The sequence below is a fragment of the Acanthochromis polyacanthus genome, chromosome 5, assembly GCF_021347895.1.
Source record: "Acanthochromis polyacanthus isolate Apoly-LR-REF ecotype Palm Island chromosome 5, KAUST_Apoly_ChrSc, whole genome shotgun sequence".
NCBI classification, from domain to species: Eukaryota; Metazoa; Chordata; class Actinopteri; family Pomacentridae; genus Acanthochromis; species Acanthochromis polyacanthus.
In genome coordinates, this window is record NC_067117.1 from 3,790,685 (window position 1) to 3,806,566 (window position 15,882).

Consider the following 15,882-nt stretch of genomic DNA (forward strand, 5'->3'; position numbering starts at 1 on the left):
CTGCCTGTTGCAGGCCTTTGTCCACTTAATGTTGGGTTTGTGGATGTGCTTTTCTAGAGGGTGATTTGTTCAGTGAGTGAGGCTGCACACACCAACCTTCCCAGTTTAACCACTGATTGATTTGTGTGGAATTGGTCCTCTGATAATAAGAGGCTCTTCTAAAAGGTTTCTAATAATTTACTCACAGAACGTTTTCATTTTTGTAAAATTATCACTGTAGCTAAATTTAAGAGCTTCCTTCAGCATGTCACTTGCTTTGCTTGTTCTTCAATTCCCCCAAAACACACCATGTTAGCCAGTTCATAAAAAGCAAATGAAAATTCTGACATGGTAATGATAGCAGACAGAATATACATTTACAGACAAATCTGTGTCTTTAAGTCAGCTCATCCTAACCAGAAGAACCCCAGATTAATCAGCCGCCGTGCATCCTGAAAATGGAAACAAAAAGATTCAGAATGTGTGAGATTCATGGGCGTGTGCTTGTTGGAAACTAGTGAAAGTCAGTGGAGGGCCGACATTTGCCCCACAGCTGGTAAATCCTTCCAGGAGTCAAAAGTTTCCTGCCGGGGTGAACGAAGCGGAGTAGTTGGAAGACGTGGCGCTTTTCAAAACCAAAGCCACAGCAAAGTGTGAAACTTAAGAGTGTCAAAAAAACCAAACACCTTTGTGCACCTATTTAGATGTGTCTCTAAAGTTATATCACAGACACAGTCAGTCTTTATCTGAAAAGAAGCAGGTTTTATTCAAATGAAATGTGAAGTAAATGCAGTCACCTTTTCTACAGAATGAAAGTAATCACAGGTGCCCACCCTGTAGGGATCCTACAGACTTTGGTGCAGTATGTGCTTTACTGTAAAGCACTCAAAGTTTAACTGAAGACACACAATCACACTCACATTCACACATATGGACAATTTAGCGTTACCAGTTAACCTCAGCATATTATTGGACTGTGGGAGGAAGCCGGAGTACCCGGAGAAAACCAGTGTGTGCAGTCACAACATGCAGAAAGATCCCGGGAAGACCGGGACGAGAACCGGGGATCATCTATGTGAGGCAAAGTGCTAATGCAGTGTAATATTTTTTTCTGGTACGATGTGCTAAAAGTAAGAGATGATATAATTATAGCAAATGCTGCTAGACTGAAGACCAGAAGTAAACATGTGTGCTCAAAACATAATGGAGTAAACTTAAAGTATTATAACTTTTAACATATATTGGACTAAAATGGATGAAATCTGTCACAAAATAATGAGCGCGAGATGTGAAGCAAAAAGTCTGAACATGTCTGGACCTGATGATAACTTAATGTCTTCTGTAAAGTGATTTATGGTGAAATGTGAAGACCTGACATCATGATCTGACCAATAGATTCAGAAAGGTATAATGGTGTTAAAGCTGTCACATTCATTCTATCATACACCCTGTAGGCGTGGAAAAATGACCAACGCTCACAGAATAAAAGACGGTGCACAGCTCAGTATCTTCAGTTCTAGTTGGGCTGTTATCACTGCTAAGAACTACTCCTGGATTTTTGTCGACAAATAAATCCTGCTGGCCTGAAAGCTGACTTCTCTGTGATTTTATGAAGATCTGAACACGGTGAAGTCATAAACTCTGGCCTGTTTTGCAACTTAGTTTCCTCTTCATGCCTAACCACCAAGCCGGTGTGTGTTTCTGATTTATTCAGTTTGTTGCTGTGAGCACAGTCAGAAATCAGTGGCATTTAGTGTGAATCCTGAGTGCTTTGAATGTGCCACTCCATCTTAAAAACACAACATACTTTCCACCTTGTATGTTTTCAGTTTCTGTTTGTACCACCGTTTGATGAACTGCAGCGGTTACACAGCAGTTTGTTTGATCAGTAAATAAATGAAGCCAAAGTAGACTCTGACTTTGGTTTCAGGAAGGGGGTGGACAGATGTGGCTGAAAACAATTGGTCAGATATTAGTATAAACAGTTTAAGGCAGACCTGAGAGAGACACAGAAGAATCACACTGAGCCACCATGAAGACTCTGTGCGTTGTTGTCGTCTTGTTGAGTCTCCTCCGAGCGTGCCGGCCTGCATCGCTGGCCTGTGAGACGCTGAAAAAACCGTTAGACACAAGTCCAGATGTGAGTCTGTTTCCACATTTAAACTAACACTTTTTTTTAAAGTGCATTATTGGGCAAAACTAAACCAACAGACTAATTGGTGCTGCATTTCTTTCATTTTTGCTTTTAGTGAAATGTATGAACTAATTCAGATATTTCAGAATAAATAAATAAATGAACGTATTTTTGCTCCTGCTGTCGTTTCAGTTTACTGGGAGATGGTACTTAATCGCCTCATCCTTCGATAGTTGTCTGATTTCAGCGCTTTGGAGTTTTTCTGAGCCAAGTTTTCTCGCAGATGTGTCCTCAACAGACAAACCGAACCGCTTTGACGGCAGATTTGGAATAAAAATGTAAATCATTTGTCTGTCTACAGTAGTTCATCCTTTTCACATGGATTTTTAAAATGTTTCCCACTGAGCATTTTAATGACATACGTGTCCTGCATGTATGTTGTTAAATCTTTCTTTTGTTTATTCCTTTTTAAACAATATTCTTTACAGGCTTGGACATTGTAGGAATTACACTGGACCATTTCTGCTTCAGAACAGCGCTATACGTGACGCTGAAAAAGACGGTAAGAGTTTTTGTGTGCACTTTGTGTCCACTTAGCTGTGGATCTTGTTGACTTTTGCTTCTTTTGGTCACTATCAACCTTTGGCCATGCAGATTAACGACTAACTATCAGCCACTTATTTGTTTTCTCTCATTCTGTGTTCATGAGATTGGCAAAATGACTTTGACTGCATGAAACTGAGTAAAAGAATTCACAAGAGAAATGAACATTTACAGATGATGTTGAACCTGTAATACATTGAAGTCCTGCCAGAGCAGCTCAGGAAGTCAAGATTTGTTGAACCTTCTTACGGTTTAACCCTCCTGTTGACCTCATTTACGGACACCAAAAAATATTGTTTCCTTGTCTGAAAATAATCCAAAAATTCATCCAAAAAAATTCCCCAAATTTCTGACAATTTGCAAAAACTTCAGGAAGAAAATTCCAATAATTCCTTAAAAGTTTCCCTTAAAAGTTTTATTTTTAAAAAATGCCCCAAATGTGGCAAGAAAATTCTTATAAATATTTCAAAAAATTTGGAAAAATGTCCCAAAAAAATCCTAAAAATATCTGAAGTGATTCCGTATATATCAGTAAAACTTCTGATATTTTCTTTAAGAACATTCACATAAAAATCAACCAAAATCGGGCAAAATTCGCTGGATTTCGGTTGATTTTTTGTGAAATTTCTTAAGAAACATTTTTAACATTTCTTTTTTCCCCAAAAAATGTTCAAAAAATTTCCCAAAAATGTTGAAAATGTGGACATCAGAAGTTTCACTGTGAAAATATATTTTTTCCCCACATTTTCAAACTTTAAAACGGGTCAATTTTGACCCACAAGACAACACAAGGGTTAAAGTAGTGGTGGGATGTGGTTAAAAGAATTAATCTAATTATTTAGAGGCTTTGTAATTAATTAATTGATATTAACGCATTAAAGTCCCAGTCCTAGTTTAAAAACATTACGTGAAGTGTGAACCATTTATTACAAACTTAAAAATTATTTGTTTTACACTCTCAAGTTGTTATTATTTTAGAGAAAAAAAACTTGTTATGCTCTTAAATTATATTTTAATTGTGTTAATAAGCATTTTTGACACAGATGAACTGTGATTTTCATGTATTCTAACCATTCTTTGTTTATTTCCAACAGCTGAATTTGGTGCGCTGCTTCAAAGCGGGTGCCGTGACTGCGTTGTCCTAAAGGTGGAAGCCACAATACTGCTTTTCAGTAAGGAGAAAATCTTTCCAATAAACTTCAAATTCATGTCAATACTGCTTCAAAAAATAACTGAAGGAAGAATATTCACCAAGACTCAGAGACGAGCTTCCTTGTCTGACGTGTCTGTGAAGGTTCTCAGTCGTCCAGGTCATCTTAAGGTGAAGGGTTTAGTTCGGGCAGCTGGACTTATTCTTGTGATCTTGAAGACACATACAAGGCAGCCTTGAGAACTCTCCCCAGAAGATTTAACCCACTCTTCACACCTTTCGACTCACATGATGGTGAGTCCGAGGTAGGAGGGCCGTAAAAACCAACGACTTTCATGAGGCCTCCTCTATTAGCATATTAAGACCTCACTGAGATTCAACACCTGTTGTTGAAAGATTTCTTTAGTCTTTTAGTAGATACCATCAGCCTTAGCCCCACCTTCACCTCTAGTGGTTAAATACCTGAGACTGTCCAAACTAGTTTTAGAGCTGAAGAAGCCGCTCAGATGAAACGTCTTCAAGATCACAAGAACAAGTCCAGTTGCCTGAACTAAACCTTTCTTGTCTGACTTCGGACCACTCGGAATTCAAACAATGAAACTATAAGTTCCAAGCGATGATAATATGACGAGTGCAGCTGCAAAATGTGAATTTTGTGAGTATACAATAAGCTAAAACAGCTGACATACACCATCAGTGTTTAGTTTGGACACAGCTTCTCATTTGATGTTTTTTCTTTATTTTCATCACTATTTACATTGTAGATTCTAACTGAAGGCATCAGAGCTATGAATGAACACATGTGGAATTATGTAGTAAACAACAAAGAGTGAAATAAGTCAAAACATGTTCTTTATTTTAGATTTCTCAAAGTGGCCACCCTTTGCTTTGGTTCCTGCTTTCCACACTTTTGGCATTTTCTCCATGAGCTTCATGAGGTAGAACCTGAAATGTTGTCAAGGTTCATTAGAGGAGTTTCTTGCCTTCTTAGTGAGGTTGGGACCATCAGTTGTGTTGTGCAGAAGTCAGCTTGGTCCACAACTAATAGCCCTATTTGACAGCTGTTAGAATCCAACCTTTTGACTGGTAGCTGATGGCACTGGAGGATTAATCCATGAAAATCTGTCCAAAATTCACAGTAAATCATGGATGCTGAGGTAATTTAATTTGGACCAACGGGATGGAACAGACCAGAGGAGCTATAGCACCAGTATAAAATAAGATTAATGAGGTCATTTCATTTCATATCATGAAGGTCAACCGACTCTGATTGTCTTGAAACTTTTTATTCTAAACTACGGGTTGTAAAAATGGCACCTGTAAAAACTGAGATTGATATATCAAATATGTCCCAAGATTAAAAAAGGAAAGCACTTTTTTTTTTTACATTGAAATTTGAGGCTACGTTTTAACAACAGCATCTCAGAAAACAACAAAGATAAAAGCCTGGAATTTTCACAGTTATTTCTCATCATGTTATTGAGCTAGAATCCAGTAGATCTAATAATTCCTAAATATATGAGTTCTCATAAATGATTAAGCATTTATGGCAAAAATTAATATACTAGCAGGCAGCTCAATCGAAACAGGACAGAGTTTAACGTGGAGATAAATAATTCTGTTTTATATTAGATGGTTCAGCAGAAATTTGTCTAAATATTGGATGGATTGAGATGGAACATTACTGCTTTCCTTTCTCTAACAGGCTTTTATTGTGAGTAGTAAAACTATTTCATGTGTACAATGATGACTTTAAACTGATAAATGTTGCAGATATTCCATCAGGAGGCTCTTATCTCCACTGTGTCACCTCTTTAACAGGCAGGAGAATCAACATAAGTGCTGAAGAGATGAGGGAATTTGAGAAGCAGTCCGAGTGTTTTGGCCTGAACACAGTGAAGGTCTTCAGCACAGATCATGGTGAGAGTTGAAAACACGTTTTGTAAAATCTTTATGATCATTACATGAAAACTAAAAAACTGCAGCAGCACTGGACTGTAACGCTGATTCTGTGAGGTGCCGTAGTAATCCTGTGGTACACAAACATGTGACACACGTCAGCGTGAAATCTAACACTAAGGGTCATTAATTTCAGAATTTCCTCTGTGTTCCTTCCACAGACCATAAAAACTGCATTCCATTCAATGACGGGGAAATTCAACATTCTCCAGAATTAGAACTGTTGGTTGAACAACGACTGACAAAAATGTTCAGCGTCTTCACCACCTGTGTGAAAGATCATGTTCTTTCTTACCCCCGTGCTGCCTATGAGTGGATTCGGCAAAAGTGGGATAATCTTTGGTGAATGCACAAAAACATCGAATAAACACTCTCTTAGTCATGCTCGCCTTCTTACGGTGTAACTTGAAGTTTCCGATGCGTAGAATCTGTAACTGAAACAGAGCAGCTTTGTTGGTGCAGCTTGTCTGTGGTCCCACATGGTGGATTTTAAAACAATAAAAATATACCGCCTCTTTCAAACTCTCTACTGGAATAATTATTAATTCATAGTACTGGCTGATGACCAGTGATAACCATGATAACTGTGTGCATTTTTACTGCCTGTCTGACTGTCATACATTCCATTTTTGTCTCTGAAGAACTTTCAAATGTGCTGCTTTATGTAGACAAGAAGCACAGCAACGACAATCGTGTCTTTGACAAAAAGCACGACCTTCATTAGTGGAGCACTGGTGCCAAAATGACCCAATACTCAAAAATTTATTCTATGTTTAAATGGAACCAGTCGATTTTAGGATTTGTTTAGTATATTGACTGTGACTGTACTCAAAGAAATTGCACTTGAAGACCTGAGAGTGATTCTTAATGCAGCACTTATTGAATTTATGGGCTGTCCATAAGCTTTTTTCCACCACTGTATTCCTGTCTTCAGAGGGTTTCGATGCCTCTATATCCTCATTCTACACTTGTGAATCACCACTCTGAAGCTCACCTTTGTTCACAATTTCAAATAGGCTAAATGCAATGAACTGCAACAAAATGACAAACAATTCTACCGATGAACATTTCCATGAGCAAAACATTTCCTAGAACAGTCCAGTATCAGTAGTTGTTTTCCATCACTTTGTGTGTCTTTGTAGTCGATTTGTGTCACTTTTTGTGTCTTTCTAGTTGTTTTGTGACAGTTTTTGTGTCTTTGTAGTCGTTTTGTGTCATTTTGTGTGTCTCTGATGTCACTTTTGCGTCTTTGTAGTCCATTTCCGTCACTTTTTGTGTCTTTGATGTCACTTTGTATGTCTTTGTCATTATCGTTTTGTGTCTCGTCACTTTGTGTATTGTTGTTGTCATTTTGTGTTTTTGTGATCATTTTGTGTATCTTTGTCATTGTTTTGTGTCTCTTTGCAGTTGTTTTTTGTGGTTTTGTGGTCATTTTGTGTGTCTCTGTGATCGTCTTGTGTCTTTGCGGTCGTTTTGTGTGTCCTTGTGGTCGCTCTGTGTGTCTTCACGGTTGTGACGGACAAAGCTTAAAGCTCTAAATGAACCTGAACCAACATTTAACGCTTCATATTCGGTCATGTAGATTTATTCTTTAGTTTAATCTGAAATGTGTTTTAGACTTTGAATGTGTCTGCATACTAGTTTTTGGTTGTTAATGTTTTGCTCCTTTTAACAAAGAACTCAGTCGTACTTCTAAGAGTCTAACAAGCATAACTTATTTCAACGTGTGATGATGACAGAATCATTGTTTAGTATGCATGAACATGACACATGAAGGACCACACAGTCTTTTCTGAACTTTTGACGTGGGGTTGAAAGTGTCAGAGCTTCACTCAGGATTTCTGCTACAAGTGGAGGGATTGTGAAGTGTGCAGCCAACGTGCTTTTCTGTCCATTCTGAGCCTCAATCCTCTGCACGGTTACGTCACCAACATTGCACGAGTATCAGCAAGCTTAGAAAGCAAACAGACGACGGCCCATTTCAGAGCAGATGAAGACGGTTAGGATTCTCTACCTTGAATCCCTGCACACGTGTTCAGCTGCATCTTTCCTGCTGAGCTGTTTAAAGGATCGCTTTAACGTGATGATGTGAATATGCAGGAAGGCTGACAAAATAACCTCATATCAAAGAAAAGCACACAGAAATACTGATTTTATTCTGAACATCAAATCAAATACTTGTGTAATGACTCCACATATGTGCTATCTTTTAGCGGCTAATTCCTGTTTCCTTTCAGTCAGTTTCGTTAAGGAGCCTAGTAATGATTGTACGTTAGTTGTTGGTGTATGTATAGTTTGGGGGGCGTTGTAGCTGTGCCAAATGCGCCGAGTTTGATGCTGTCCGTTGCCGCTGTTTAGAGGGGATCATTACCGGAAGTTGTATCACAGTAAGAGCGTTATACCGGAAGTGGGCTGTGCGATATTTACGGTAACTTGATAGCATGTTTAAAGTACCTATTATCACTGCGTGGCAGAATTAAGCCTACAATCTTTGATTATATCCCCTCATTTAACTATTGTTTGTTTATTGAATTAGTCTTAATATTGTAATGACTATGCTGTTGATGTTCATGTTATGTAAGGGTTAAATGTTCATGAGTATGTGAGGGGGAGCCAAGTGGGCGCAGGCGCGCGTGTGTGTGACGGGACGTTTTGGTGTGGCTGGCTGTTAAGTTAGGAGAGTTCAGCGAGAGTTGTGGCTGTGACAACAGCTCGTTTTGTTGCCTACTTGTTAAATAAAAGACCCGAAGAAGAACCGAGGATTCCAGGTGATTTTCCTGCAGTTAGGGGCATTACAATATGAACCGAAATGCTTTTCTGTCAGCAGACAACTGAGCTGTTGTGACAATTTCACACTTTCAACAGTGAAACAAATCCATTAACAAACACATCTTTGTAATGAATGGGCAGCAGGTCGACTCAGTAACTCATTTAAAATCCTCTTTTTGAAGCCAACTTTTTCTCTTTATGTTCAGTGTAGTTGTTGTGTTTGTCCAGCAGATGTCAGCATAACAGCGGGTAAAAGGAGAGTTTGTTAAAGATGGGAATATTCCAGAGCAAACAGTGAGCTGAGCTTTGGACTGAGGCAGGGCTGCAGAGGACAGCATCACATATACTCATGCCAGCTGCAATAAAGTCAAAATGCAGAAAAAAAGGACTCAAAAGCAGTAAAACTCCTCCCTACATGATGAAGTCTTATTCCAGATGTCTGTAACTTCATTCATGTTTAAAGCCAAAGGAGGAAACAGTCCACAATAATGTTGGTGTTTGTGTCTGAATTAAATCCAACCAGTTGAGCTAATCAGATGTCTGATAGTTCGTTAGTGGATTCACTCCAAAGTGGCAGAAACTAGTAACTATGGCGTCATTTCCTGTTTCCTCGTTTCTGACTGTGACACAACAACACAAACTTAACTTTGTGTGGTCTTTGTTCTTTCCTATTTAATTTATTTAAAACCAACTTTTTTCTGGTTTCAAGGTATAAAAAAGACAGAAGCAACTCAATTTAAAGTCTAATCTTGGATTTTGCAGATTCCTTGTTTCATTTCTCATTTGGTGTCAGCAGTGGAACTGAAATGTAGAAATGTTCAAATCAAGGCTGAAAGAATAAAACCAGCCTTTATGACTTTATGTAAACACAGGATCTACAGCAGGACTCTGATCCAGAAAGCACGTTTGTAGTGAAAACTCTGAGATGAAGGAAAGTCCAGTTACCATGGTAACAGACTGTGAGCATCACCTGATCGGCGACAGGTTTTTCCCTCAAAGAACTCTGACTGTCTCTCTGACTCCTGTTGAGCCTGAAGGATCTGTCTGACTCACCGTTTCTGTCAATGAAACGTTTCTATAAGAAGTTCAGACAAGTTTCTACATCCACAGTCACGTTCATTTCTCATTTTTGGCCTTCCTTCTTCACTCTCCACAGTTGTTGTGTTTCAGAGGCAGATGTGAACAGAAAGCAGTTTTTATAAAGGATGTAGATGTGGTTCATGTGAACATGAGGAAGAATCACAGCAACATGTGAACATTAAAAGTCAGATGAGACTTTGCTGTTGTCATGTTTCTGCTCTGCTCTGGCTGTTTCCTCCACAGATGAAGGTAGAACGTCTCTGGAGCTGATGTCAGTTCAGCAGCATCAAGGTCACATGACTGGAGCAGCTGCAGCCTCTGACTGGATCTAGTGGACTTGGACAAAGAGAAACATGTCAGATGTTGAAGAGCTTTTCAGTTTTTAGATCTTTAGGAGTGTTGAGGTGAAGCAGCTGTCTCAAAGCTGGACAGGTTTCCTCCAATCAGAGCTGAGTGTGTTTGTCATGTGACTGAGAGGACGGAGGAGAACTAATGAGTGACTCTCCCAGCAGGTTGTTGTTGTTTGTCTGCTATGCATCAGTGTGAGGACAGAGAGGAGGGAGTCCCTCCCTCTAGAAGATCTCTGTGTGGAGAAGATGAGAACCAGAGCAAAGCTCAGAGGTGAGATGATCATCTGTAACTGTCAGAGCTCTGCATCACATCACTGCTGGCATTATTCACACTCACAGCTCTGTGTGTTGAAGGCCAGAGCAGCAGAACACACACTCTGCTGGATCTGGACCTGGATCCAGCTGTATGTCCATGAAGAATGAGCAGGAGCATCGCCTTCACTTCAGACAATCTGCAGGTGGAAGGTGAGACAGCAGGCCCGGAGTGGCTAATCGGGAGGACCGGGACAATTCCCGGTGGGCCGGTCTGATGTTTGAGCCGCGAGGTCCGGTGTTCAGTCGTGGCTCTGGGTTGATCATTCTACCGCTGTTCCTGGGCCGCCTCCACTGGAAGCTCTTTTTTAGGGACCGAGCACAGACGGTAACCAACGTTAGCCAATCTCTGCATTGTGCCTGATGTGCAGGTGGCATGGTGCTGGAATGCCTTCACACAATGAATCAATCAAAGCCCCTCCTGTGGACCAGACCTACAGGCAGTGATACAGGCAGATCCATAGCAGCTGTAATATGGATCCTCAGTGCCTTAATCCTTTTACAAGGCTTCACTTTCACTTCAGCCTGACCATTTGGAACCCAGATGATCAGCGTAAACCCACCCTGGTAATCCAATGCGTTTGAAAATTAGGTAGCATAATAAAGCTGCATGGTGTGTTGTCTTTACAGTCTACACGTGTGAAATGGGCTCTTTAAAGGGTTCCATTAAACTCAGTAACATATGGGATCGGCTTCACATACAACAGAATAGCATCAGGGTTGTTCACATCCATCCTTGGCCCCATCGCCTGGACCTGAGTTCCAGCAGGATTAGTCAGCCGTGCCCATATGAACCTCAGATGAAGGCTATTTTGTTCTCCAGCACAGGCAAGCTGTCCAAGAGCACATTCTTATTTATTGACAGCACTGAGCTAGATGTAGTGCATGCAACATGAATTACTGTTCCTCAGATTAAACACAAACACACAGAATTTCCCACTTTGACCACAATGTTCCACTTAAATAAACTGATGCTGGTAGGTTTGCTTACTGTCCCAGCACCAGACAAACCGCGTTTCAGTCGAAGTGAAGATGTATCTACTATGCTCATGTGCATTTTACACAACTTGACACTATAAAGCTGAGATTTCCAGAGATGCTACTTACTAACTGACCATGCTCTCCTGTTAGAAAAAGGCTGTCACACAAGCAGCCAACACAGAGAATCAGATTTTTTAAGTGCACTGCTCAAAAGCTCCTCAATTGGAACAACTGAAAGCTCTGGTTATGTTATCAGACCAGTAATACTGTGGTAGGGATCTTATTCTTATCAACATTTTGGATCTGTGGCAGACTGCTGACCTCAGTAAACCAACAGCACCATCTACTGCTGCATTTATGTCACTAGTTTTGTGGCAGAAACAGCCTTAAACAAGCCTGCTCCATTGTCTTCTTCCTTCACCTACTTAGTTTGTTGAAACAACGTTAGCTGATCTTTTTGACTTGTGACTGCACAGCTGAGCAATATAAACTCATGACCCGTCATCTGGGATGTGAGTTCTTACTACTTTCAACAAACGTTTTTTCCTTCTAATGTTGTTTCCCTTGAAGGATTTTTGGATGCTTTGGTTGGAAAAAATACTGACTATTTCACAAGGAAAAAGAATGGAGCAAACCCCTTTTAAAAATTTGAAACTCATGTAACTAAAATACTTATTTTTCCTCTTCACATTTTCCCACACAGGTTTATCTTATAAACTTATGCCTTAACACTTCCTCACATTCGCTCCTCTGTCCTGCTGTACCTACAGACATGTAGCAGCGGTTTGTTCTTGGACTTACTTCTTATCTTGAACCCAGTCAGTGACTGAGTTGTGGTGTTGAGCCTTTAACCCACAGAGATCTATGCTTAATGAGAAATAGTGATTGTTCCTAACTGTGATAAATAAATAAAAATGAATATTTAAAAAAATGGAATGAACAATGAAATTACCGTATGTAGCTTTCTACACTATTCTGTCCTTATCACACTGCCAAGGAACGGAGTTATGTGATGATCAGCATACGTTTGTCCTTCTGTTAATCTGTCTGTCTGTGTGCAACATTACTGAATACTAATTTCAGGTATCAGAAGGTGGTTTTCAACTTTCTCTGTTAACTTTCTGCTTCAACTTTAAACTAAATTTACTTCACTAAGCCAGCCCTCTGGACTTCCATCCATCCATCCATCCATTCTCTATACACCGCTTTATCCTCACTAGGGTCGCTGGAGTCTATCCCAGCTGACTCGGGTGAAGGCAGGGGACACCCTGGACAGGTCACCAGTCTGTCACAGGGCTACATATACAGACACACAATCACACTCACATTCACACCTACGGACAATTTAGAGTAACCAATTAACCTCAGCATATTTTTGGACTGTGGGAGGAAGCCGGAGTACCCGGAGAAAACCCATGCATGCACAGGGAGAACATGCAAACTCCATGCAGAAAGATCCCAGGCCCAGGCCGGGATCTGAACCGGGGATCTTCTTGCTGCAAGGCGAAAGTGTGCAGCCCCGGACTTGTTTCATTTATCTTTCATAAATGCTCTCCCATCATCTCTAGAACAAACTTCCACCACAGATTATGAGAAAATCACTGTAAGTTTATAACAGAGAATCCACTGCAGCTGCTTTAGTGACTGATGGCTGATCTTTAGCTTATTCTGCCGTTGCCTAGCAACGACATCTCAGAAACATGGAGGGCTGCACCGCCTCTGCGTTATATTTAACACAGGGATGCCTCCGAAGGCAGCGCCGAGGGGCCTCAGCCACCCCCGGAATCTCACCACCCACCCCAGAACCGATAGGTCGAGCTCATTCATCGAAACTCCAATACCCTAGTGTCAGTGAATGCAGCTGCAGTGTGTGAGTGCAAGTGAAGGTAGCGTTACATGCCCGTGGCCCAAGCCTGTCTAAAAACATCCCAAAAAGGGCAAAACGCATAATTTGCATGCCTTTAGTAGATAGAGGTGCACAGAGACCTCTCCAAAGTCACTTTTGCCTCTTAAAAATAAATAAATAAAGAAATGCGGCATCAAACAGCAGCAGGATGATTATGAGCTTTACACACATGATCTACTAGCACTAACTTGATTAATTACTCATAATTATCACCCAAATGAAGGCGGGATCATCCAGGTGCAGTCTATCTCTGTTATTGCTGCTCTTTCCCTAATATTTGCATATCACTTATGTGCAACAACCTCATCCTTATGTAAATAGTCCTAAAACAACAATAAAAACCATCTTCTGTCTATGTAATCTCTGCGTTTTTGAACTGCTGTGTGTTTCTAGTTTATTCTTGTACTGCCTTTACACTTTTTTTCTCCTTTGGATCTGCTGTAGTGATGAACTTTCCCCACTGTGGGATCAAAAAAGTTTATCTTAAATTATTAGTTGCACAGCTGGATGCTGAATCCATCACAGCTGGATACTACTTTACTGTGTAAATGTGGTTACTGATGTCAGGATATTTTTCTGTCATATCAAGTATTTTTACTAGGGAGATTTTCCTTTTTTAATCTCTTCTCATTTTCCTGCAGGACATTTGCAAGGATCACATTATTATGGGTGTGGATGTGCCATAGATGATGGGAAAGTGTAGCCTGGTGCCAATGAAGGCACATTATTTTGTATCATAAGTTGCTGTAGCTTGATAAATTATCACCACAAATGGCATTTTAGTGCTTTAGTGCTTTTTCGTTATTTATTCTTTTAATTTATATTATATATCTATATATAGTTTATTAACTGTCATATTAACATAGTTTTTTTTTTTAGCTACTCTTCATACAAAAACATCACAATGTAATTTCCGAAATTCCATTCTAGTTTTTGGTTTTAGTGCGCCACCATAGCATTCTCATCTGGGCACCCCTCTGATGGATTTCTGCTTTTGGTTGATTTTTTTGTGAATGTTCTTAAAGAAAATATTAGAAGTTTTATTGATTATATGTAATCACTTTAGATATTTTTAGGATTTTTTTGGAGGATTTGTAATCATTTTTTGAAAATAATTACGAGAATTTTCTTGCCAAATTTAGGGATTTTTGAAAATATACAACTTTTAAGAGAAACTTTAGGGAATTATTGGAATTTTCTTCCTGGAGGTTTTTGCAAATTTTCAGAAATTTGGAGATTTTTTTGCTGGATTTTGGGATTATTTTTCAGACAAGAAAAACTATTTTTGGTGGCTGTAATTGAAGACAACAAGAGGGTTAATCAGAGCTGATTTAAATAGAAAACACCTGTGTAAGGTAAAGGTGTCAGCCAATAGAGTGTTCTTCTTCATAACGTCACCAGCAGCTGTAATAGGTCGGCTTTAGGACCCAGGTGCGTGTCAGCCAGCAGACACCGGTTGATGAGACGCTCCACTCGGCATTACACATCTGATTTACCCACAAAGAGCGCCCGTTCGTCCGGGACGGAGTAGTCGGAGGCAAACTTGGTGGTCTGTGACGGTGGACTGCCGCACCAGGAGACAAGGCGAGACCCTTTTTTTCCGCCGTCCGCGTCACCCCGCACCGTGGGAAGAAGACCCCGTCGCTTGTCTCACCGGCGACAACCATGAGCCAGAGGTTCACCGTCTCCAAGAGCGACGGCGACCGGCGCCCCTCGGACATCCAGGGAGGGGAGGTGAACCAGCTGTTCGAGGGAGACGAGCCCGAGACCAGTGGAGGAGGAGGAGGCGGTGCGGAGGGGGAGGCTGCAGCCGGCGCCGAGGTGGTGGTGGTGCTGAAAGGTAGGAGAGAGTCTGACACCGGCTTCAGTCATCCCGTTTGTTAGCCACCTGCTATATGCTAACAGTCTGCTGCCACATTGTCTGCGTGTGACCGGAATCTTTAATAACACGCCAGGGCACGATCAGGGCAGTGACGGAGGCACAGCAAAGCGTGCAAATGTCCTTTAAATTGTCTGCAAAATTCGTATTGTTACAGGTGCATTGCGCAAAAATGCTGGAAGTTGCATGCAGTGTGTTGATAAGCAAGAATGGGATTTGCTTGCTTTCAGATGAGTAGATTTGTAAGACACATTGCCCACACTGCTGGCATGTATCCAAACACTTTATTTCTATTATACTAGCCTATATGCTCCTCTGCACCCTGATTTATAGAGGAAATGTGTATTATTTGTTTAATTCTCCACACATTCTTCAATTTGGAGTGAGCAGGGAAACCACTTGCTTCCTTGATGTTTCACCCTCCTGTTGTTTTCATTTACAAACCCAAAAAGAATATTATTTCTTTGTCTGGGAAAAAAAATTCAAAAACTCAACAAAAAAATCCCCAAATTTCTGAAAATTTGCAGAACCTTCAGGAAAAAAATCCAATAATTAAAAAAAATCCCTTAAAAGTTTTCTATGTGTATATATATATATATATATATATAAAAACCCCAAATTTGGCAAGTAAATTCTTGTAAATATTTTCGAAATATGAGTAAAAATCTTCCAAAATATCCTAAGCCTATCTAAAGTAATTGCATGTATATCAGTAAAACTTCAAATAGTATCTTTAAGAACATTCATCAAAAAATGTCACTGGATTTTGATAGATTTTTT

General features: G+C 40.1%; 2 protein-coding genes across 3 annotated transcripts in view; both read left to right on the forward strand.

Annotated features, from left to right (window-relative positions):
* Window positions 1-15,882, forward strand: part of LOC127533914 (CD276 antigen homolog) — a 244,219-nt gene that overhangs the window by 172,844 nt on the left and 55,493 nt on the right. The window lies entirely within an intron of this gene.
* The window catches only part of LOC110958080 (solute carrier family 12 member 5-like), a 191,205-nt gene continuing 190,007 nt past the window's right edge, over window positions 14,685-15,882 (forward strand). The window contains exon 1 of one of the 2 annotated variants that reach the window (XM_051947897.1): window positions 14,685-15,063. In XM_051947897.1, coding sequence (XP_051803857.1) covers window positions 14,889-15,063 — 175 coding nt within the window. In that variant the 5' untranslated portion in view covers window positions 14,685-14,888. The remainder of the gene's footprint in view (window positions 15,064-15,882) is intronic. The other variant, XM_051947898.1, reaches the window with a different exon arrangement.